At 42.6% G+C, this 23,105-nt stretch overlaps 1 protein-coding gene across 3 annotated transcripts in view; it reads left to right on the top strand.

Moving 5' to 3' along the window:
• ULK4 (unc-51 like kinase 4) overlaps positions 1-23,105 on the top strand; it is a 1,062,038-nt gene that overhangs the window by 279,318 nt on the left and 759,615 nt on the right. For all 3 annotated transcript variants that reach the window (XM_073550092.1, XM_073550091.1, XM_073550093.1), the window contains exon 19: positions 22,083-22,166. In XM_073550092.1, the coding sequence (XP_073406193.1) occupies positions 22,083-22,166 (84 nt within the window). The remainder of the gene's footprint in view (positions 1-22,082; positions 22,167-23,105) is intronic.

Genomic DNA, 23,105 nt, shown 5'->3' with positions numbered 1-23,105 from the left:
ATTACAGCGGGAGCACACACATTTTTTTACAACGAATCAACCCCTTAAATTAACACCTACACCTCCCAAATTTTGCACACAAACCCTCATCTAATTATTAGTCAGGGACATATAAAAAAAGCCATGAAATGAAATGGTTTACTGTATGTAAACCATGTGTCATTTCATGTCGGGTTGGGGAATGATTTGACAGAAGCCGGCAATTGAATTAGCGGCTATTCTGCTACGAAGAACTCTGTGAAATATAAATATATACGTATATATGTGTCTCAATGACGTGTGTGTATGTGTGTATATATATACATATATATATATATTGTGGTGTAGTAACCACTGTGTCCACTAGGGGGCGCTGTGTGGAGGTCCCAAGAGAATGGATGAGTGGCAGAATCCTGAAGGATGATTATGTATCTCAAAGTGGGTGGCTTTGAGATGGAGACTTGTGTATGTGTGATCAGCAATATCATTGCAGAGGTGTTGTTTCAAAGTGTAAGGGAGAAGTCTTCAGGTAACTAGAGAGATGGGCGGGTTCTGGTTACCTACAAGCCCACCCAGGGGTGTGTCTGAAAACGCCTGTATTAAAAGGCTGTGTGAGTGTGTGAAGGACCTGTGATGAGGTCATAGTCATGTGACCTGGTGGCCGTGGCTATAGACCATATAATGTGGCCAGGGTAGGTCACATGTGGTGAATGCAGGGACCTGGTTGGTCCAGAGCGGAAGGTCCCGTGCGCAGGATTGTCTCCTGGCTAACAGCCTGTGTGTGGCTGTGTGTAATGGCTGCCAGAGCCTGAAAGTTCCCTGGAGGGATATGGACGTCTGCAGCATGAGTGACGGAACCATTTGGAGACCCTGACGTGGGTGAGATAAATGAGGCTAAGAGAGCCTGTATGCTGGACATTGAGCAACCTGTGTGAACACTGGGTTTACAGAGGGAAGCTATAATGGACGCTCTGCTGTTTATGTGAAGTTTTGTTGATTGCTTCTATCGGTTTATGCTGCATAATAAACCGCATGGACTGCTATGTTTGATGGAAAACCCAGTGCCGGATGTGTTTTGTTCGCTGCCAAGCGAGAATTCCCCAAGTAAACGACAGTGCTACCTCACATTTGGTGGAGAATGCAGGCAATATTGTAGCCTTGTTGCTGGGAGCAACGGAAGAGGACTGCAAAGTCGGTTGCTAAGGGCAACGGTTTCCAAAAAACGCATGTTGTAGTGCTGGCAACGCTGAGCCAGGACGGCTGACAGTTGGGGAAGCCACTGCCCGACTGTGGTTCTGGATCCGTGGGGCGGCCTAGTGAGTAAGGCACTGTCCGGATCGGTGAGCCCAATGCGGCCGTTTCCCCAGGAGAAAAGACTGGTGATTGCTATAGGGTGCCTCTGAGGAGAAGAGGTAACCGAGGACCTGTGTGGCCGACACAGGTAATGGACTGGTGTTCGTTTGGTACTGACCTGGGTCAGTGGGAAAGACTGTGTTCCTGGAGGGTTCAGTGAGCAAGGTCCTGGAGGGTCAGTATTGGGAAGATCCCTGGAGCACGTGGTATGACCTTGGACCTGGTGAGGCGTAAGTGTTGGGCAGTCTCAGGCCTAGACTGATGTCCTGAAAAGCACCCGCTAAGCCCCTGGACCTTGTGAGGACGGTGTGTTGGGAAACCCTGGAAAGAGGGTCGTCTCCCTGAATAGCACCCGGTGCGCCCTGTGTGTGGGACGGTCTCAGGTGGAGATGGTGTGTCCTGAATAGCACACAGACAGGACACGTGAGTTTTGGGTTGGTGGGGCCAGTGTGTTGGGAAATTCTGGGCGGAGGGTCGCTCCCTGAATAGCACCCGGTACGCCCTGTGTGTTGGACGGTCTCAGGCGGAGACGGTACGTCCTGAATAGCACACAGAAAGGACACGTGAGTTTGAGTTTTTTGTGTGGTGTTTTTCTTCTTTTCTCAACTCAGCCTGCGGTGGGTCAGTGGGAGTCAAGAAGGTGACAAGCGGCTTGATGTGGCTCAGTGGGGTCACGAAGGTGACAAGCGGCTTCCGGTAACTCGGCGGGTCCACGAAGACGTCACAGCAGGAGCTGCAGTGACTCCAACCGCTGTGTGTGTGAACAGCAGCCGATGGTGTCAGTGATCAGTGACAGCAGGAGCTGTGGTGGTGCCAACAAGGACTTGTGTGGTATCATTGAGACAAGCTGTGTTGTGTGAACTGTGGTCTGAGAAGACCGGTATAACGGACATGGGGAGATCCCGAAAGGGGGTGGAGTCCCAGAAGGGGGCGGTGACCCAAATCGGGGTGGTACCCCAAAAGGAGGTGGAGTCCCAGAAGGGGGCAGTTACCCAAGTTGGGGTGGTTCAGGAAGTAGCAGCACTGGTTGACTCAGTGGTTATGTCTGGAGTACCGCAGTGTATGTGTATGTCTTGGGAGGAATGTGGGATATCCTTTCCGGGTAGTAATGATGGGCCGCAGGTGTGTACCGTGATGCTGTACCAGGAAGGAGTCTCTGGTAGGCTGGACTCCAAGAGTCAGGTGACTCTGACGGGAACTCCGCTCGTTTTATCTCTGACTGGGAAAAACGTCAGAGTTCGCTGCGTCCACGGGGTCATTGTGAATTATAAGGTGGACAGAGTCCTGATTGAGATGAAAAAGGGGGAGTGCCAAGGCAGTAGGATGCCACCAAACTTAGTACATACCTTTGAGAAGCGCCGGGACTTTGTCATATTTGATGATGTGGGGGAGAAGGATAGAGACGTTTCTACGGTAGGGCTAGCAGACACTGAGACGCTGACGCCTCCTAACGTGGACAGGCCAGACGTAGGGGCAACCGGAGAAAGAATGGAGTCGGACGAATTTACTGACCTGACGTCACCTGAAGGGTACATCAGTGTGAATGAGAAGGGTGTGGTAAACAAAAAGAGCGGAGCTGACACACGGACAGAGAGTGTCTTGGGGGTTTACCGTACTGTGTGGTGTGACTGTGACGTGTTATTGCCAGTAGCCACCCCTAGGACAGAATCTAGTGTTGTGCTGACTGAAACTCGTGACAGGACTGCTGGTAACCTGATCGAGAAGATACCTGGTGTAGAGACACAGTCAAAGGGTAAAAGTGTCCGTGGTAAAGCTAGAGCCTTCGGTCCAGGAAGAGAGCAAGACCACAACCTTCCAGTTTGTGATTGACGTACCAGAGGACATGCAAGAAGCCTGTGCGGAGGAAGGTGTGCATGAGGCTTTCAAAGAAGCGGTCAAAGCGTGTAAGGTGCGCTGGGCACCAGAGACTCGGCAGTTGGTGATCGTATCGGACAGAGAAGATACATCAAACCGAGTAGCTGTCCTAAAAGAGATGCATCTACAATGTCTCCACACCAAACAGCGAGTTAGGCAGAGTAATTTGAAGGCTGCTCGACACCTAGAGTTAGCAAGGGAGGCGATGGATCAGCTGGGTTTGCGGAAAGATGTGGTGCCGGTACCCAAAGCTCTGATTGGGAGAATCATTGGAAGATCCGGGAAGGTAATGCAAGACCTTGTGAATATCTCCGGTGTGGTGAGAGTGAGGATCCCTCCTGATGATGAAGACCAAGTATCCAGTGAAGTGGGTAGGATTCCCATCCTGGTGGTTGGCTCCGTGGAGAGCCTGAGAGACTTTCGGATGCTTTTGGAGTATCGAGTGGGGTACCTGCAAGAGATTGAGCAGTTGAGGCAGGACCGCCGGCGAATTAATAAAGAAGTACGGAATACCAGGTGGCGGCCGCCTGCAACCCAACAAGATGTAAGGACTCGAGGAGTTCCGCCAAGAAGTGACAGGGCAGATGGCAGAAGAATGTCAGCAAGTGGTAGTTCAACTGGCAGGATGACGTTGAGATACCGTAGTTCCTGTGAGACCCTAAATGGGTCAGACTCAGGCCAGGCAGTAGGCCTGTTTAAGACTGATGACCATACCAACCGGGGGAGCTGGTCGAGGAACAGAACAAACAGAGAGGTGAAGGTGGTGACTAGACAGTGTCTGATGACGCAGACAGACTGTAACTGGAGGGTCAAAGAGCAGGACCAATATTCTGACCGCTGGGGGAGGGGGAGGCCTAACGTAGAGAGAAGGCCGTATGACAGATGGAAAAGGTTCTCTCGACCTGTGGGGCAAGGTGTGATGAGTGCCCGGTCTCGAGAGCCTGATGTAATGTTGTGTGTTCAACCCCACAAGTTTGAACAGAGGGGCGAGGTATGTGGTGTAGTAACCACTGTGTCTGCTAGGGGGCGCTGTGTGGGGGTCCCAAGAGAACGGATGAGTGGGAGAATCCTGAAGGATGGTTATGTATCTCAAAGTGGGTGGCTTTGAGATGGAGACTTGTGTATGTGTGATCAGCAATATCATTGCTGAGGTGTTGTTTCAAAGTGTAAGGGAGAAGTCTTCAGGTAACTAGAGAGATGGGCGGGTTCTGGTTACCTACAAACCCACCCAGGGGTGTGTCTGAAAACGCCTGTATTAAAAGGCTATGTGAGTGTGTGAAGGACCTGTGATGAGGTCATAGTCACGTGACCCGGTGGGCGTGGCTGTAGACCATATAATGTGGCCAGGGTAGGTCACATGTGGTGAATGCAGGGACCTGGTTGGTCCAGAGCGGAAGGTCCCGTGCGCAGGATTGTCTCCTGGCTAGCAGCCTGTGTGTGGCTGTGTGTAATGGCTGCCAGAGCCTGAAAGTTCCCTGGAGGGATATGGACGTCTGCAGCTTGAGTGACGGAACCATGTGGAGACCCTGACGTGGGTGAGATAAATGAGGCCAAGAGAGCCTGTATGCTGGACATTGAGCTGCATAATAAACTGCATGGACTGCTATGTTTGATGGAAAACCCAGTGCCGGATGTGTTTTGTTCGCTGCCAAGCGAGAATTCCCCAAGTAAATGACAGCGCTACCTCACTCTCTCTCTCTCTCTCTCTCTCTCTCTCTCTCTCTCTCTATATATATATATATATATATATATATATATATATTCTATGTGTTTATATCTATTCTTTCGCTTGGATTTGAAAATCTGTCATCGGGCTCCATTATATGTCCGTTTTGCAAGCCTGCAAGAAAAAAACGGTATACGGATGCCATACGGATTACATACGGATGCTTACATGAGAAAAATACGCGGCCACACCCTGACAATGGATGACATACGGAGCACTATTTAGGGACCATTTATGCGTATTATGGACGTAAAATACGGTCCGTATTTTTCTACCTTGTGTGTGACTCCAGCCTTATGGAGAAATTGGTCGCATGCATTGCTCAAGTGTGATTTTGATCCATTCTTCCACACAAACAATCTTCAAATCTTAGCACCTGTAATCGAAGGAAATAGCCCAAGATTAAAAATAGAAAAATATATTTGTAATAAAACACTAATTAAAAACCGACACAAAAATTGATACCTAAAATAAATTAATTTAATAGACAATAATAAAGCAAAAACAAATGTAATTTTATTGACAAAACACAAATGGGCGAACCAGGACACAATTAAAAATGTTTAAAAAACACATTAATATGAACTGATTTTTATTTGATTCTCAATGTTTTTTATTTTTGCTTTATTTAGTTTTGATTTTTTCTAATAAGAAAATTAAAATGTGAATGTATTTTGATATCTTTCACAATAAAAAATGATCTAACTGAAAAAAAAATAAGGATAAAAACACAAACTAAAAAGGAGGCCTAGGACAGTGGACACCTTGAAGTGGTAGTAATGAGTCAACCATATAAAACAAGAAAATAAAAAGAGCTGCAAATAACTAAATATAAGCAAAATGCATAAAATGTGTGTTCCAAAGGAAATATATAGTGTCAATGGCCAGAAAGTAACAAATCAAGTGCATGTGCCATAGAGGCCATTAAAACTCTAAAAAGTAAAGGGGGTGGTATAAAGTAATAACAAACATATACAAGATACAATGAATGCAATAATAACAGCCAAGGATACTGACCCAGGTTCATGACTTTACATGGCTGTTTACACCTCTCTTTATTCATGTGTTCTATACTCTTTCCCTATGTCAGTTCTCATTATTACACATAACTTAACTTGTGGATATCTATGGTTTGATTCCTTTTGCTTGCGTGGATTAGATGGGTTGTTACCGACATTTGATGAGAATTTCATGTCAATAGCACCTTTAGAGATATATTTACTTAAGATGAAACCTGTCAGCATGATGGTGCTGAGTAACCTGCAGACAGTGTCAGTTTGGCACCATTATTCTGTTTACAATGCTACTTTGGTTGATGAAATCTGATTTGTGGTTGTTGATTGATCTTTTTTTTTCCAGTTTTTTTTCCAGTTTTTAATTAATGATATGCTCGTGCTCCAGCCGGGACTGTGTGTGTGTGGGGGAGGGGGTCTTCATGTGGTGCTCTGATTAGGTATTCATATATATGGCCTCTGACATGTCACTGATCCCTCACTGACCTGCCCCCCTAGTTTACATAATGAATATTATATTTAAAAAAAAAAAAATCACCCTCTGCAGGTGGTCGGCGGTACCTGCAGCATGATCACATCTATAATGTATATTTAATCATTGTTTTTGATGGTATACATAAAGCTAAAAAAAAAAATCAATCTGAATATGGTGCTGGCCGCGCCTGCGCAGTAGCAGCTATCAGCGATCTGATGGCTGCTATTGTGCAGGCGCCAGCAGCACTGTCTTGCTGGAGAAAATAAATTGTCTCCTCCAAGGTGGCGCCGTGGAGACAATTTTTTTTTGCAAGATGGCGCCGGCCAATACACATTATAGATGCGATAATGCTGCAGCCCCAGCGCCTGCCTGCAGAAGGTGATTTAAAAAAAATATATGTGTGTATATATGTGTGTATATACAGTGGGGAAAAAAAGTATTTAGTCAGTCAGCAATAGTGCAAGTTCCACCACTTAAAAAGATGAGAGGCGTCTGTAATTTACATCATAGGTAGACCTCAACTATGGGAGACAAACTGAGAAAAAAATATCCAGAAAATCACATTGTCTGTTTTTTTTTTTCATTTTATTTGCATATTATGGTGGAAAATAAGTATTTGGTCAGAAACAAAATTTCATCTCAATACTTTGTGATATATCCTTTGTTGGCAATGACAGAGGTCAAACGTTTTCTGTAAGTCTTCACAAGGTTGCCACACACTGTTGTTGGTATGTTGGCCCATTCCTCCATGCAGATCTCCTCTAGAGCAGTGATGTTTTTGGCTTTTCGCTTGGCAACACGGACTTTCAACTCCCTCCAAAGGTTTTCTATAGGGTTGAGATCTGGAGACTGGCTAGGCCACTCCAGGACCTTGAAATGCTTCTTACGAAGCCACTCCTTCGTTGCCCTGGTGGTGTGCTTTGGATCATTGTCATGTTGAAAGACCCAGCCACGTTTCATCTTCAATGCCCTTGCTGATGGAAGGAGGTTTGCACTCAAAATCTCACGATACATGGCCCCATTCATTCTTTCATGTACCCGGATCAGTCGTCCTGGCCCCTTTGCAGAGAAACAGCCCCAAAGCATGATGTTTCCACCACCATGCTTTACAGTAGGTATGGTGTTTGATGGATGCAACTCAGTATTCTTTTTCCTCCAAACACGACAAGTTGTGTTTCTACCAAACAGTTCCAGTTTGGTTTCATCAGACCATAGGACATTCTCCCAAAACTCCTCTGGATCATCCAAATGCTCTCTAGCAAACTTCAGATGGGCCCGGACATGTACAGGCTTAAGCAGTGGGACACGTCTGGCACTGCAGGATCTGAGTCCATGGTGGCGTAGTGTGTTACTTATGGTAGGCCTTGTTACATTGGTCCCAGCTCTCTGCAGTTCATTCACTAGGTCCCCCCGCGTGGTTCTGGGATTTTTGCTCACCGTTCTTGTGATCATTCTGACCCCACGGGGTGGGATTTTGCGTGGAGCACCAGATCGAGGGAGATTATCAGTGGTCTTGTATGTCTTCCATTTTCTAATTATTGCTCCCACAGTTGATTTCTTCACTCCAAGCTGGTTGGCTATTGCAGATTCAGTCTTCCCAGCCTGTGCAGGGCTAAAATTTTGTTTCTGGTGTCCTTTGACAGCTCTTTGGTCTTCACCATAGTGGAGTTTGGAGTCAGACTGTTTGAGGGTGTGCACAGGTGTCTTTTTATACTGATAACAAGTTTAAACAGGTGCCATTACTACAGGTAATTAGTGGAGGAAAGAGGAGACTCTTAAAGAAGAAGTTACAGGTCTGTGAGAGCCAGAAATCTTGATTGCTTGTATCTGACCAAATACTTATTTTCCACCATAATATGCAAATAAAATGAAAAAAAAACCAGACAATGTGTTTTTCTGGATTTTTTTTTCTCAGTTTGTCTCCCATAGTTGAGGTCTACCTATGATGTAAATTACAGACGCCTCTCATCTTTTTAAGTGGTGGAACTTGCACTATTGCTGACTGACTAAATACTTTTTTTCCCCACTATATATATATATATATATATATATATATATATATATATAAATATTCATTATGTAAACTATGGGGCAGGTCACTGAGGGATCAGTGACCTGTCAGAAGTCAAACACATGAATATCTAACCAGAGCACCACATGAAGACCCCCCCCACAGGCCGCCCCGGAGCACTGGGATATCAGTAACTAAAAACTGAAAATAAGGATTAAACAACAACCACAAGACGGATTTCATCACCCAAGATATCATTTTAATCAGTATAACGGCACCAACCTGACACTGTATGTAGGTTACTCAGCACAATCCTGCTGACCGGTTTTCTTTAAAAAAAAATTTGTTTTTCGATACTTATTTCATGCACTGTAACTTGTATTCTACTTTCTGCAATTTTTTATGTGGGTAGCCATTTTGTCTGAAATTCTTTTTAATAACCTGTAGAAATATACTTTACTGTAGCCATACGGACCGGACCGTAGGACGTAGTAGACTGGACATGTTCATTGACTTCTATGGGGGATTTTGCTATATATGCTCTTTTATTTGTGTAAAGGTAATTGGGGGATGAATAGATGGGCTATGATAGCCCATAGTGTAAGTACTGGATCCTGTATCATATATGAATAGGTGATAAAATCACAGGCAGGACTTCAGTGATAGGTAATGAAATATCTGCGGAGAAGTGATCTCTGCAGAACAAGAAGTGTCAGTCTCTTATGAGGTTGGGTGACTGTGAAAATGACAACATTTCCGGATATTTCTTAGAATAGAGATCATCAACATTTTTAAAATATAATTTCAAAAATAAAACTGGTTCTAAACAATACATAATTTCCTGATGGAAAGTTTAAGTCTAAATTCCCACATACCGTATACAGTATGTATTACCAGATCGGGGTTTTTCTATAGATTATCTTTTGAACACATAACTGGAACTATAAAGAGTTAATGCATCCTGCCAGTACCTAGGCAATGAGAGAACATCAGCTCCTTCTTCACTGGGGTTATAGAAATCAATATGCCCCTTGTATTTCTTAGCAACAACAGGACCTACATAGCGTACTTCCAAGTCCCTGGATTCTTCACATTTCCTTCTCATCCATGTAGTAAGAGGTGGGGGCAAAGCTGCAGGGGAAAAAAGGGACATCAATGTTGACGCCAGCAGAAATACATTGTATCGATAGATAATATCTGGGCATGTCGTATGACTATCTAGTGTCGACTTTATTGCTTAAATTACCACTATCATGTGAGTGTTAAATATCATGCTTCGTTATAATCCGCTGTAAATGTTGTTTGTTAGTGGGATAGGGCTACGGGATATTGAGCTACATTTTCTGCTTCTTTGTACAAAGTTTGACTTTGGTTTTCATAGCGGCAGCGGGATCGATGAAGGATTGAATATCGCAGACTGCTGTTTCAGTGAAATATTTTGCTCAATATAAAGTAACCATAGACTGGCAACCTACATTTTAAGTTTAACAGAGAAGCATTAGCTTCTGTCAGTGTTTGGCAAGCATTTCTACAAAGATAATGATCCTGTCATTTGTATCAGTGAAATCATTGGATGCCGTCTTGTGCTTCACAGCACGGGAGATTTCTCAGGGTTTCGGCGCTCACTTCTGACATTTTTTTCAATACATTTCCCCCTTATTTTCTCATTGGCGTTCTTACTCGTTATTACACTTTTTAATTTATATTTTGCACCACAAGGCGTTCATACATCAAGGTGACAAATGCAATAGATTTTGGGATCGTCACAATCTTGTTCATTAGTCCTGTTTTTTTTCACGTCAGTATTTGTGTGCATCTGCTGGAGGTTTCTTTAATGAAGCTTGACTAGTCAATGGGAGAAGGAATACTGACATTGAAGAATTGAAATATACATGTAGTATCCTGGACCCAGAGGCATAGCTTAACGCTCCTAGGCCTAAATGCAAAATCTGTGCGAGGACACCTAACCATCCCAGGCCGTTTACACTACTACTGTCCCATTAATGCCTCAGGGCCGCTTCAGGCAGAAGGGCTTTGGTGCAGCTACAGTCAATATATCCATCTTGGCTACAAAGCTCTTCATGAGATAGTCCTGCTTGGCTTGCTGAGGATCGGTATGCAAAGCAGAATAATTAATCTAAAGCTAGTGGGAGAAAAAGTAAAAATAGTTGGACACAGAGGAAATTTTCTTTTTTCTTTTTTTTCTTTATTTTTTAAATTCTACTTGACACACTGACTTTTAGTGATTAATTACATTGAAACTGTTCGTGCTTTGCCATTGGGCTGACCTCTGCTATCTCACCATTTATGTTTTGCTCCTTTGTGCACTGTTTACCCTTATTTCTGTCACAACACAGCTGTTGGGTGACCGGGGGCTCCTTCCCTGTCCCTAACACTAGGGGGGCGCACCAGCTCACCCTACGCCTCGGGATACTTCTGAAGGTGAAAATGCCAGGGTCTCCACCCTTGCCTTATTTCCTGTATTAGTCCTCCGTCTGTTCTCTTCCCCGCCCAGGGAAGAGGGGCGCTACTGTGCACCGTAGTACACCAACCCAACAAACAAGGCAACACAAGCAAGGGTTAACAGAAAACTCCAGGCATACAAAATATTCACTCACATATAACAGAGGAATGCACTGGGGTGTGGAGGTAGGGGAATAAACCAAAATAGAGAAGGATAGGGAATTACCATGCATTCAAAACCAAGCAACAGTCACAGATAACTCCTCCAACTTTCCTTCTCATATGAACTCCTCTCCATCCTTTAGCCATGCAGCAAATGCTTGCTCTGACAAGGATTTGTAACAGAACCCAGATTATAAAGGGGAAACAAGTGGCTAACCGAGATCAGCTGTGAGCACAGGGATTTCCAACATGGCCGACTAATCCCTGTTCTGCCAGAAGAAATAAACACATTTAAAATGAAGAAGTGCTTCTTCTCAGCGGTGGAGTAGGAGCAATCAGACACTGTGGTCTTTTGGCTCTACACCGTCCCGGTAACCCCGTGGCAATTTCCTTTACAGTAGCTCGTGTTTTGTGACTTCTTACTTGGCTTTTTCCGTGCAGACAAATCCTTTATATGTTCTCTTTTGTGTCATGTTCACATACCAGAAAATAGTGGACTATTTATGTCACAATCCGATTTGTGCTGGCTGAGCCGGGAAAGAGAGTCCCTGTACATAACATTAAACCACATTCATTATTTGGTCAGTATGTTGCATCAGTATTTGTAAGCCAAAATTAGGAGTGGAATAATCAGAGGAAAAGTATAATAGAAACACATCACCACTTAGTCATTTTTCACCCACTGCTGATTTTTGCTCATAAATGCTGATTTATAAAATACTGACCAGTTACTGAACATGTAAACATGGCCTTAAAGGGAACCTGTCAGCAGGATTGTGCACAGTAGCCTACAGACACTGTCAGGTTGGCGCCGGTTTACTGATTAAAATGATACCTTGGTTGATGAAGTCTGTCTTGTGGTGGTTTTTTAATCCTCATTTTCAGTTTTGCATTAATGATATGCTCGTGTTTCGGGGAGGCCTCTGGGGAGGGGGACTTCATGTGGTGCTCTGCTTAGCTATTCATACTGAAGACTGCTGATAGGTATCATTTTAATCAGTATAACAGCGTCGACCTGACGGTGCCTGTAGGTTACTGTAAACAATCCTGCTGACAGGTTCCCTTTCAACTGAGCCACAAATTATGGCGTCTAACAGGTGCAGACTGGCTTTTTTTGAGCCTCCATCTGCATGTAACTGCACTGCTCACTGTACATAATGGCTGTAGCAATATCTGCCCTTTGTCACCGAAGGGCTCACAAAGCAAAGAACGAGATCACTAGATACCGATAGGTTGTCAAGATAGCTGGGGGTCTACTATAAGACCCGTGTCCACTATGTATGTGCTTCTATAAAGCCCTGCCATAGGCTTCATAGGAGAGTGATACATTAATAACTATTGTACTCTGCAATACAGAAATATTAGGGGACTAAAAACATGAAAAAATGTATTTTATATTATACAGTATGTAGCTATATATAGCTTTGAAAATATAACATAATTTATCATGCAAATTTTAACACAATGTTTAAAAAAAGAAAAAAAGTGAAGCTGCCAGAATTGTAATTTTTCTCTTTCACCTATGACATCACTGCGGAGAAAGGGGATCCGCCCTTCAAGAACAGGAAACCTACAGATAAAAAGGGCGGTACCTCTCCTTCGCTTCAATTAGTTTACTGTCCTTGACTTGGAACCTTCAGTTTGTCATATCTGAAGAAAGAACATTTGAAGGCAAGAAGATTTAAGTTGCCCAGACCTGGCCAGACTGGTACAGGCAGCGGGGGATGCCCCTACCTCGGCTGATGTGGAAACCTGAAGCCGCCACCGCTGGGGCTGGTGAACCTTTCTGGGTGTGCTGGGGGTGCTTGCGCAGCTTCCGGGCATCAAGCCCTGTGCATGCACGAGGACTCGCCGGAGTCGCTCCCTGATGACGCGGCCGGCGGTCATGACCGGAAGTAACTTCCAGTGTTGAAGCCTAGAGGTATACAGGGGATTCGCCGAGGCCACTTACCTTTAACCCCTGTACCCCCATGGGTGGTTTGCATGTTAATGACCGGGCCAATTTTTACAATTCTGACCACTGTCCCTTTATGAGGTAATAACTCTGGAATGCTTCCATGGATCCTGGTGATTCTGACATTGTTTTCTTGTGACATATTGTACTTCATTGTAGTGGTAAAATTTCCTTGATATAACTTGCGTTTATTTGTAAAAAAAAAATGGAAATTTGGTGAAAATTTTGCAATTTTTCAAATATGAATCTTTTTGTCCTTAAATCACAGAGATGTGGCACACAAAATACTTAACAAGTAACGTTTCCCACATGTTTACTTTACATTAGCACAATTTTGGAACCATATTTATTTTTTCTTAGGAATTTATAAGGGTTAAAAGTTAACCAGCAATTTTTCATTTTTATAACACCTTTTTTGGGGTTACCAATTCACATTTGAAGTCACTTTGAGGGGTCTATATGATAGAAAATACCCAAAAGTGATACCATTCTAAAAACTGCAGCCCTCAAGGTGCTCAAAACCACATTCAAGGAGTTTATTAACCCTTCTGGTGTTTTTTATTTTCCCAAGGGTAATAGGAGAAATTAGACCCCAAAAGTTGTGCAATTTGTCCTGAGTACACTGATATCCCATATGTGGGGGGGGGGGGCACTGTTTCGGCGCATGGCAGAGCACGGAAGGGAAGGAGCGCCGTTTCACTTTTTCAACCCAAAATTGGCTCGAATTCAGATTGGATTCCATGTCGCGTTTCGACAGCCTCTGATGTGCCTAAACAGTGGAAACCCCCCCACAAGTGACCCCACTTTGGAAATTAGACCCCCCCAAGTAATTTATATAGATGTGTGGTGAGAACTTTGAACCCCCAAGTGCTTCACTTAAGTTTATAACGTAGAGCCATAAAAATAAAAAATCATGTTTTTGCCCCCAATATTTTATTTTCCAAAGGGTAACAGAAGAAATTGGACCCCAAGAGTTATTGTACAATTTGTCCTGAGTACGCGGATACCCCATATGTGGGGATAAACCACTGTTTTAGCACATGGCAGAGCTCGGAAGAGAAGGAGCACCGTTTGACTTTTTCAATGCAGAATTGGCTGGAATTGAGATCAGACGCCATGTCGCGTTTTGAGAGCCCCTGATGTGCTTAAATAGTGGAAACACCACAATTCTAACTCCAACCTTAACCCCCACACACCCCTAACCGTAATACCAACCATAACCCTAATGTGAAAATGGAAATAAATACATTTTTTAAAATTATTTTTACCTAACTAAGGGCGTGATAAAGGGGGGTTTGTGATTTACTATTTATAGTGGGTTTTTATGCTTGGCAGCTGTCACACGCTAAAAGACACTTTTAATTGCGAAGAATAGTTTTTGCATCACCACATTTTTAGAGTTATAATTTTTCCATATTTTGCCCACAGAGTCATGTGAGGTCTTATTTTTTGCGGGACAAGTTGACGTTTTTATTGGTACCATTTTTGGGTTTTTGTACGCTTTTTATTACGATTTTTGGGAGGCAGAATGAACAAAAACCAGCGATTCATGGATTTCTTTTTTTTTTTTTGGGGTGGGGGGTGGGGGGGGTCGTTTATACCGTTCAGTATGTGGTAAAATTAATAAAGCAGTTTTATTCTTCGGGTCAGTACGATTACAGTGATACCTCATTTATATCTTTTTTTAAGTTTTGGTGCGTTTCTACAATAAAAACAGTTTTATATATATTTTTACTTCGCTTTATTCTGCGAGCTCTAACTTTTAAATTTTTTCGCTGATGACTTGTGATGAGCGAGTATACTCGTTGCATAGGTTTTCCTCCGAATATTTTGGTGTGCTCGGAGATTTAGTTTTTGTCGTCTCAGCTGCATGATTTGCAACGGCTAGACAGCTTGAATACATGTGTGGAATGCCTGTTTGTTAGGGAATTCCCACATGTATTCAGCCTGTTTTTTTAATTTTTTTTACACATTTTTTTCACTTTTTTACTTTCTTCCAGGGTGGGACATCAATGTACTATATCAGATCGCTGATCTGACACTCTGCAGAGCATTGTGTCAGATCAGCGATTTTACAAGCCATGCCAGGAGGATTTCCGATGCCTGCTCTCAGTGCCTAGAGCGGTCCGTGGTCGCTCCTGGCACATAGTGCTGGGTGGCATCTGTGATAATCAGCTTAATGAAAAGATACAATCTCTGATTAAGAGAGAACGGAATAGACCTGAAAGAAAAATTAGATGTGGCTATTGCTAAACTTTCCAGGAAATTTGCCCTTCCCTTTGAAGAAATGGGGGTATTAAAGGATCCACAAGATAAAAGAGCACATTTCTTCCTTTAGGCTGTGTGCACACGTTGCGGATTTTGATGCATTTCTGCAACGTTTTTGGACATGCGGAATTGCATCAATCCGCATTGTAGTACATTACCAATGATAGTCAATAGGAATTTGATATTTGCTGTGCACATGCTGCGGAAAAATCCGTGTGGATTCGCTGTGTGTTTTTTCCGCAACATGTCAATTCTTTGTGCAGAAGCGCATCGTTTCTGCACCCATTGACTATACATTGAGTAAGGCAAATCCGTACATCAAAAAATGTATGAAAAATCCGCATTGAATCCGCAAGCATTTTGGCCTGCATTTTCTGTCAAGAGATGCAGATTCTGTGTGGAAAATTCCGCAGGTCAAACTGCAACGTGTGCAAATACCCTAAAGCTTTTTGCGAAGCGTCAGGTAGCAGTCTAAGACCTGCTATAGCAGCCACCTGCACAGCTAGGTCATTAATGATTTGTTTAGACCAATTAGAGAAGCTGCTCCTGGATAAGGTACCGAGGGATAAAATGCTAGATTCCATTCCCTTAACGCCGAGGGGCTGCGGCGTTCCTGGTTTATGCATCAGCTAATTCAGTTAGACAGGTGGCCAGATCCGCAGCCTTTTCCAATGCATCCCTTAGAGCCCTCTGGCTTAAGTGTTGACCTGGGGATTTCCAAACAAAATCAAAATTATGTTCCATTCCCTGTGAAGGTGAATTTCTGTTCAGGTCAATATTAGATGACATCCTTGAGAAAGCAGGGGATCTAAAAAAGGGATTTCCCAACCTTCCTATTCCCACATATAAAAAGTATTTTCAGGGTAAGAATTTTTTTTCGTAGAAGTCCCCCCAGAGAGCAAAACAAGTGGGAATGGAAAAAAGAAAAGTAGAGGTTTCCTATTTGGGGGTTCCTCTCAGGATGGGAAGCCTTTCCCAGGTGGGGGAAAATAATCTCTCTTTCTCCCGGCCTGGGAAAGCATTTCCAGGAGTTCCTGGATATTGAGTCTAATAAAGTTGTGCCTAAAATTAGAATTCCTCTCAGTCTCAGTCCCAAACTTTATCATGACTGCTGTTCTCTTTAGAGGAACAACTGGCCTTGGAACACGAAGTACTAAGCATAGTAGACAAAGCTGTCCTCCAGGAGATTCCCCTTCAGGAAAAAAGAGAAGGATTCTACTCCCTGTTTTTTTCTGGTGAAGAAACCAGATAGATCCTGTAGGACAATAATAAATATGAAAAAGCTGAACAATTTACTAAAGACTCAAACTTTCAAAATGGAGTCAATAAAATCAACTGTCAAAATCCTGTTTCCAGATTTCTTTATGACAGTTCTGGACCTGAGAGATGTTTATTATCACATTTCCTTTTCCCAATATTTTTATTAACATTTTGATAGTTCAGCAAGTTGACAATACTAAATGCGTAGCATTCTTTGTTATCTTTCAGGCATATTAAGTAGCAATAATATGGTGCTATGTGGTAGTATGGGGAAGGGTAGGGTGAGGGAAGGGTAAGGAATGAGACAAGGAAGGGGCGATAAATTAGAGAACCCTAATCAGAACAGGTTATTAAATCAGTATTAGTATGTAAAGTAAAATAATAATTGTCCTGTAGATGTGACCTTTAATTTCACTTATCTTAAGGAACTTATAAGTGTGGAGTCTTAAAAAATAAAAAAAAACAAGAAAACAGAAAAAAGAACAATAACAAGTACTGACATACTTATTTCTATTATAGTGGCTCAACAATAGAAAATTTCAAGGTTTTGGAAATAGAGAATTCCATTTGTCCCATTTTTTCCCATATTTAATTAAGCCAGCGTTAACTGCAGAAATCCTGTATTCTAAGGAGTTATGAAGGTGAAGCCTGTCAACAACGTCAGAAAGTCCAGGGACGGTTGGAGTTTTCCAATTGAAGGCGATCAAGTTCTGTTATCACATTTCCATACATGAACACAATTGGAAGTTCCTCAGGGTGTCGGCCTCCTTAGGGAGGGAAACCTGAAACTTCCAGTTCAGAGCCCTCCCTTTCAGCTAAGCGGTAGCTCTGTTTACCAAGCTGGTGGCAGAAGTGATTGCACACCTGAAGGAGCAGGACATTTTGATTGTCGCTTACCTGGGCGATTTTCTAGTGATAGGCAACTCGATCCAGCACTGCAAAACTCAGCTAGAAAGAGTTATAACCTCTTTATTGAGTTTAGGATGGGTCTTAAACTTAAGAAAAACGAAGGTCAAGCCAAAAAGGGTATAGGAGTTCCTGGGACTTGGGACTTGTACTAGACTCCCAAAAACAGGAGTGTCACCTCCTGGAAGACAAAATAGAAACAAATTACAGGTCAGAAGTTGAGGGCATAATTTTTGCAAAAGGGATTAAAGCAGGGCCTTGCTTCTAGCACCTTAAAGGTTCAGGTAGCTACATTAGGACCCCTGTATAATCATGATGTGGCGGGCAATCCTTGACTAGCTAGATTCATTAGAGCCTCCACTAGATCTAGGCCCATTGCTAGCCAGAGATTACCACTGTGGGATCTGAATTTAGCATTATCAGCCCTGACTAGTTCTCCCTTTGAGCTTTTGAATTCCATTTCCCTTAAGATTCTATCTTTTCTAGAGGCATTGACATCAGCGCACAGGGTGAGTGATATTTATGCCCAGTCTGCAGGCTGCACCTTCACTCAAATTTTAGAAAATAGGGTTATTCTTAAACCTGATCCTGCCTACTTACCTAAGGTAGCGTCTTGCTTCCATAGGTCCCAAGAAGTAGTCCTGCCATCTCTTTACTCCAACACCAAGAGCGCAAAAAAGGAAAGTTTCCATATGTTAGACTTATTTTAGTTCAATACCTTGTGGGCAACCCAGGGGTGTTGGAGGGGTAGGTCTCTGTGTGTTTTTAGGGGCCTAGAAAAGGTCTCAAGGCCTCAAAAAGCACATTGGCAAGGTGGATAAGGGATGCGATCTCGTTGGCCTACTTGTCCAGTGGGAATGTCGTCCCGGAGGGGTTGAGAGCTCATTCTACAAAAGCGGTGATAACTTCCTGTGCGGAAAAGCTTATGTTTTTATAGAACAAATCTGTAAAGCTGCCACTTTGTCATCTCTTTCTGCCTTCTACAATTACTACCAGCTGGACCTATCTTCTTTCTCTGATCTCACCTTTGTAAGAAGCATTCTACAGGCTGTGATCCCTCCCTAAAATACAATTCTCTGCTATTCTCTCTATGGTGCTGTCATGAAGGAAGAAGAAAAATGCAGTTACTTACCAGTACCAAGACTTCTCGGAGCTCTTGACAGCACCTTATATTCCCTCCAGTCATGTATGGGTGAGCACGCTCTTTTTTTTGCTTGTGTGTGTGATTTATGTATAGGTCACAGGGTGTATTATGGTTGAAATATTATTGTAATAACCTGGAGGTCCTCTTGACCTCTGTAAACCAAGTGAAGTGAGGGAGAGGTAACCACCTTTTTATCTGTAGATTTCCTGTCCTTGAAGGGCGAATCCCCTTTCTCTGTGGTGCTGTCATGGGCTTTGAGAAATCTTGTTACCGGTAAGTAACTGTCTTTTTCTCACCTCACTGCCCCAAAAAGTTGAACAGAAAAAAAATGTAAATATCCCAGATACATCTTGCCCTTCAAAAAAATAAGCCCTTTTTCAGGTCCATCGACAGAAAAATAAGAGTTATAGATCTCGGAATATGTTTTAATTTGCAAAATAGCATAAACAACTGTATAAATAATTTTTAACAGACATCGAAGATTGTGGTGTGTTTTTTCATTATTCCCCCCAAATTATATTTTCCACTTTTTAGCACATTATATGACAAAGTGACTGCACACAAATCTACAACTCGTCCACAAATAAAGAGCTATACGTCAATGTCAAATTATAAAATGGAAAAAGGGGACAAAAAAAGATGACAATTGGAATTATTGATAAGGGGTTAAAGCTGCATGCAAATTTTATATATTTATATTATAGGGATTTTCTCTGGAAGGCAGTGGCAGGGCTGCAGTAATGAGGCAACACACAGGCTTAGAGTCCAACTTCAATGGTTTAATGTCACTTTAAACAGCAGGTTAGCAGAAAGTAAAGAAAAACACAAATATACTCCAGCTTGGAGAACCACTGGTCCCAGACTCACCCTTGTACGGGACGGGCTTAACTAAGCGACTGCCCTGTCAGGTGCCATTCCTCGTGTTGTTTTGAATCTTGCTGCTAAAGCTCTGCAGCACGGTTAGTCCAGCAAAATAAATTCGGGCTAACTCCAGCCAAGTTACACATATCTTCCACACACACTCGTCATGTGCCAAACACCAACCTCCATTACATAGCCCATATATCCACCCACAGGTGAGGTACACATTACATGGGCTGATCACATGACCGTGACATCATCGCAGGTCCTTGACTTTAGGGAAAATCCCGTCCAGACTTTATCCTGCTGAGAGAAAAGTACGGTATCTCCCATCTAGCACTACACCCTTTGCTGTACCATAATATATATATATATATATATATATATATATATATATATATATATATATATATATATATATTATAAATATAATATAAATATGGGATTTGCTTCAGTTGCCCTTGTGGGTGGCAGACTTCTGTTTCTATGTTGCATTGTTGAAATCTATTTGAGGTTGTGCTCCTACCCAATGTGTTTCCTTGGACTTTGAAGTTTAATTGTTTGCCTTATACAAAATTAAGACTTCAATGAAACAATGTCCATGTTTGCATGTTTGGACCATTATATACGGATTAACCTCAATCTTTTCCGTCTTTTTTTTTTTTTCATTGACCTTTGAATTCAGACTCCTTTTTTATTTTGCTCTTTCATTGATGGGCCTCTTTGATTAGTTTTTGTTTTACAGCCTGTTTTAAAGGGATTGTGCACTACTTGACAATCCTTTCTGAATCCCTTTGTTTACCCCCCCCTAGTAAAATAATAGCATTTATATTAATCTCCAGTGTTGTTGCCTTTCTAGCAGTGTCAGCACTGTCTCTCACAGGGATCCAGAGATGTTGACACTGGATCTCCCGGGGATTGCGTGACATTATGTGAGCCCTGCTTCACTCTCCTCTCCGCTGGACATAATTGCAATCTAGAGGAAGGCAGAGCTGCGGCTGCTCTCTCACTTCCTCCAGTTGTTAATTACATCCAGAATAGAGGAAAATGAAGCCAGTGCTGATTGGCCACAGGGATCTCTGGAAGATAGTGCCAACATATCTGAAACAGCATAGTAGGTGAGTATATAAGTGTTATTATTTTACTGGCGGCGAAACACAGGCATTTAAGAAGGGTTGTCCAAGTAGTGGACAACCCTTTTTATCTTTTATTGCTGTAAATGAGCATCTCCACCAAAAAAACAGGTTTTCCTCTAAGGTTCATTGGCTCCGTCAAGGCATACGTTCGAGCCAACAGGGCTTTCTAGAAAACTCAAACTTTTTTTTCTCATCTGTCATCCGTGTACAATCTGTTTTTATACAGCTGCAATTATTAAAAATTGACAAAACCAAATAGTTTCCTATATTATAGAATTGCTATGTATCAGTAAAAGTAACCACACTGACTGGCACTGGCTGTGCATTGGAGCTGGCTGTCAGTGAGGACTGGGGGCTCGGTTACAGTCGCCGCTCTGTATACTCAAAGTGGTGACTGTTGTGAGTTCATTTTCCCCTTCACCAGTGAGGTCTGATGAACTCCCTCTTCTGGTGAAGGAAGGTAGTGAGGCTGATTACCAAGCACCTGAGCAGAATGATGATGACTGGGTGACTGGAATTGCTGACTGGATATAAGGCAGCCGACGCCCTTCTGCCTTGCGGGTGATTTCTCTGAGGGATTCTAGGAGACCAGTCTGATTCCTGCTCCTCAAAAGCTAAGTTTTCTGCTCTGCTTTTTGCATTTGTGTTTTGGTTTTGTTTTGCCTTGTTTTTCTGGATTTCTGCCATTCCCTGCTGGGGTGAGCCAAATTCCTTTTTGCTCTGTTTTCAGAAAATACCTGAGTACTGATATAGTCTTTTTGAAGCCTAGCGTCTTCAGGGCTTTTTTCCCTATCAGTCTGTTGGCTCTTGTTTTGAGAGGGTTTTGGCGGATTGCAGACAGCAGCTTTTCTATCCTGTCCTATTTCGTTAGCTTGGGCCCCATCATTTGCTCAGCCTATCTTTCTATCTGTGTGAGTGTTTTTTCATCTTGCTTCACCGTCATTATATGTTGGAGGCTGCCTATTGCTTTGGGGTCTGCTCTAGGGCAGTTTAGATTTCCCTTTCTGTCTTTAGGCTATGTAGTTCGCCGGGTGTGATCCAGGGGTCTAGGGCACAGTAGGAACTCTCCACGGCTACTGCTAGTTGTTGTTGATAGGTTCAGGGGTCTGCAATCTGATAGCTGCCAACTTCTCTGGTTTTCTGGACTTAGCTAGTATTTCTGTTCTTGCTTCCTACGGTGACTCATTCATAACAGGTGACTGAACCAGCATCGGTGCCACCCTCGTGACTCAGACCGGAAAGCTACAGGGGGTGTGTGTGTATATATATATATATATATATATATATATATATATATATATATTTGTGTGTGTGTGTGTGTATATATATATATATATATATATATATAAATATGTGTGTGTGTGTATATGAATATAGAGATATTATGGTACGTTACACATTGTTAAATGCAAACAAAAAACACAGAAAAGTTTAAAAAATGTAATACTATTTTGCTGCTGAGATGTTTTTCTGATTTATTACTCCTTTTATTACAGGAGGAAAAAAAAGATCACCCCATGGAGATGTGGGCCATTCCCCTGGCTGCTTACACTCTGCTAATGAGGTGCCTTCGGGAAGGGGTAAGGCTTCTTTATTGTCCTCTCTAGAAATCCTTCACTGTAATAACCCCTCCGGCATTATGTGAGAACTGTAGCCTGCAGCAGTGCAGTGTCTTGTCAAGCAAGTATAGCTTCAGAATTTAAATAGCTGTAACCCAGCAATGGACCAGTGCGCAGGGGGGGGGGAATAGAAATTTACTTTACACTTCAGCTTGGAATTAACACGTTGTTAATTAACGCTAAACCAAGACATATGAACTAAGTGTTCTTCTGAGACGGAATAATGCGGCTGATTACAATTGGATGTGAACAAGCCTAAGCCATAAAGAAATCCATTGAAGTAAAATGTCACAAAATATGTTGTTGTGTGACAAATGACTCTTGTGTGGCCCTGTGAAGTACGAAACCCGTGAGTCCGGTTTTGCAGTCTCCATTTCTTTTAATGACTTAAGTCTCACATGCTCTTAGGTTGCTTAAAAATGAATTTACTTGTACATGAAACAATCTTCCCCAGCCCTCCCCGGCCCCTGCCTCAATTAGAGAGAATAACATATAATCACCATATAAATTGGTTGCTCTAGTAGTCTCTAAAAGCCCACTTGACATTGTTTCTGCTCTCGGCAAAGCCCAAGGCGAAAGATATTTCTCCCTGGGTTGGAAAAATCTTGATAAATATTGTTCTTTTTTACATGATTATAAATTGCAGATCAGTAAATGTGAGAACATTGCTAAAGTTTGAAAAAAAGGAGGCAGGAAAAAAAATATTGAAACGTTGTGCAACCTCCTGAAACAAAAAAACATTTTACAATTTTTGGCGTCCTTCCAGGATCCTGTAATAAACATGTTGTTAGCTGTCAGTGCGAGTCAAGTTCGCTCTTAGTTGTATGGAGTAAATATTGTATCTGCGTGGTATTAGATTCCTACTGTTTTCTCAATGGCAAAAACTACACTTTGTGACTT

The sequence above is a fragment of the Dendrobates tinctorius genome, unplaced genomic scaffold (assembly GCF_039654945.1).
Source record: "Dendrobates tinctorius isolate UK_male_01 unplaced genomic scaffold, ASM3965494v1 ptg000162l, whole genome shotgun sequence".
Lineage (NCBI taxonomy): Eukaryota > Metazoa > Chordata > Amphibia > Anura > Dendrobatidae > Dendrobates > Dendrobates tinctorius.
This window is presented reverse-complemented; position numbering and strand designations above follow the sequence as displayed.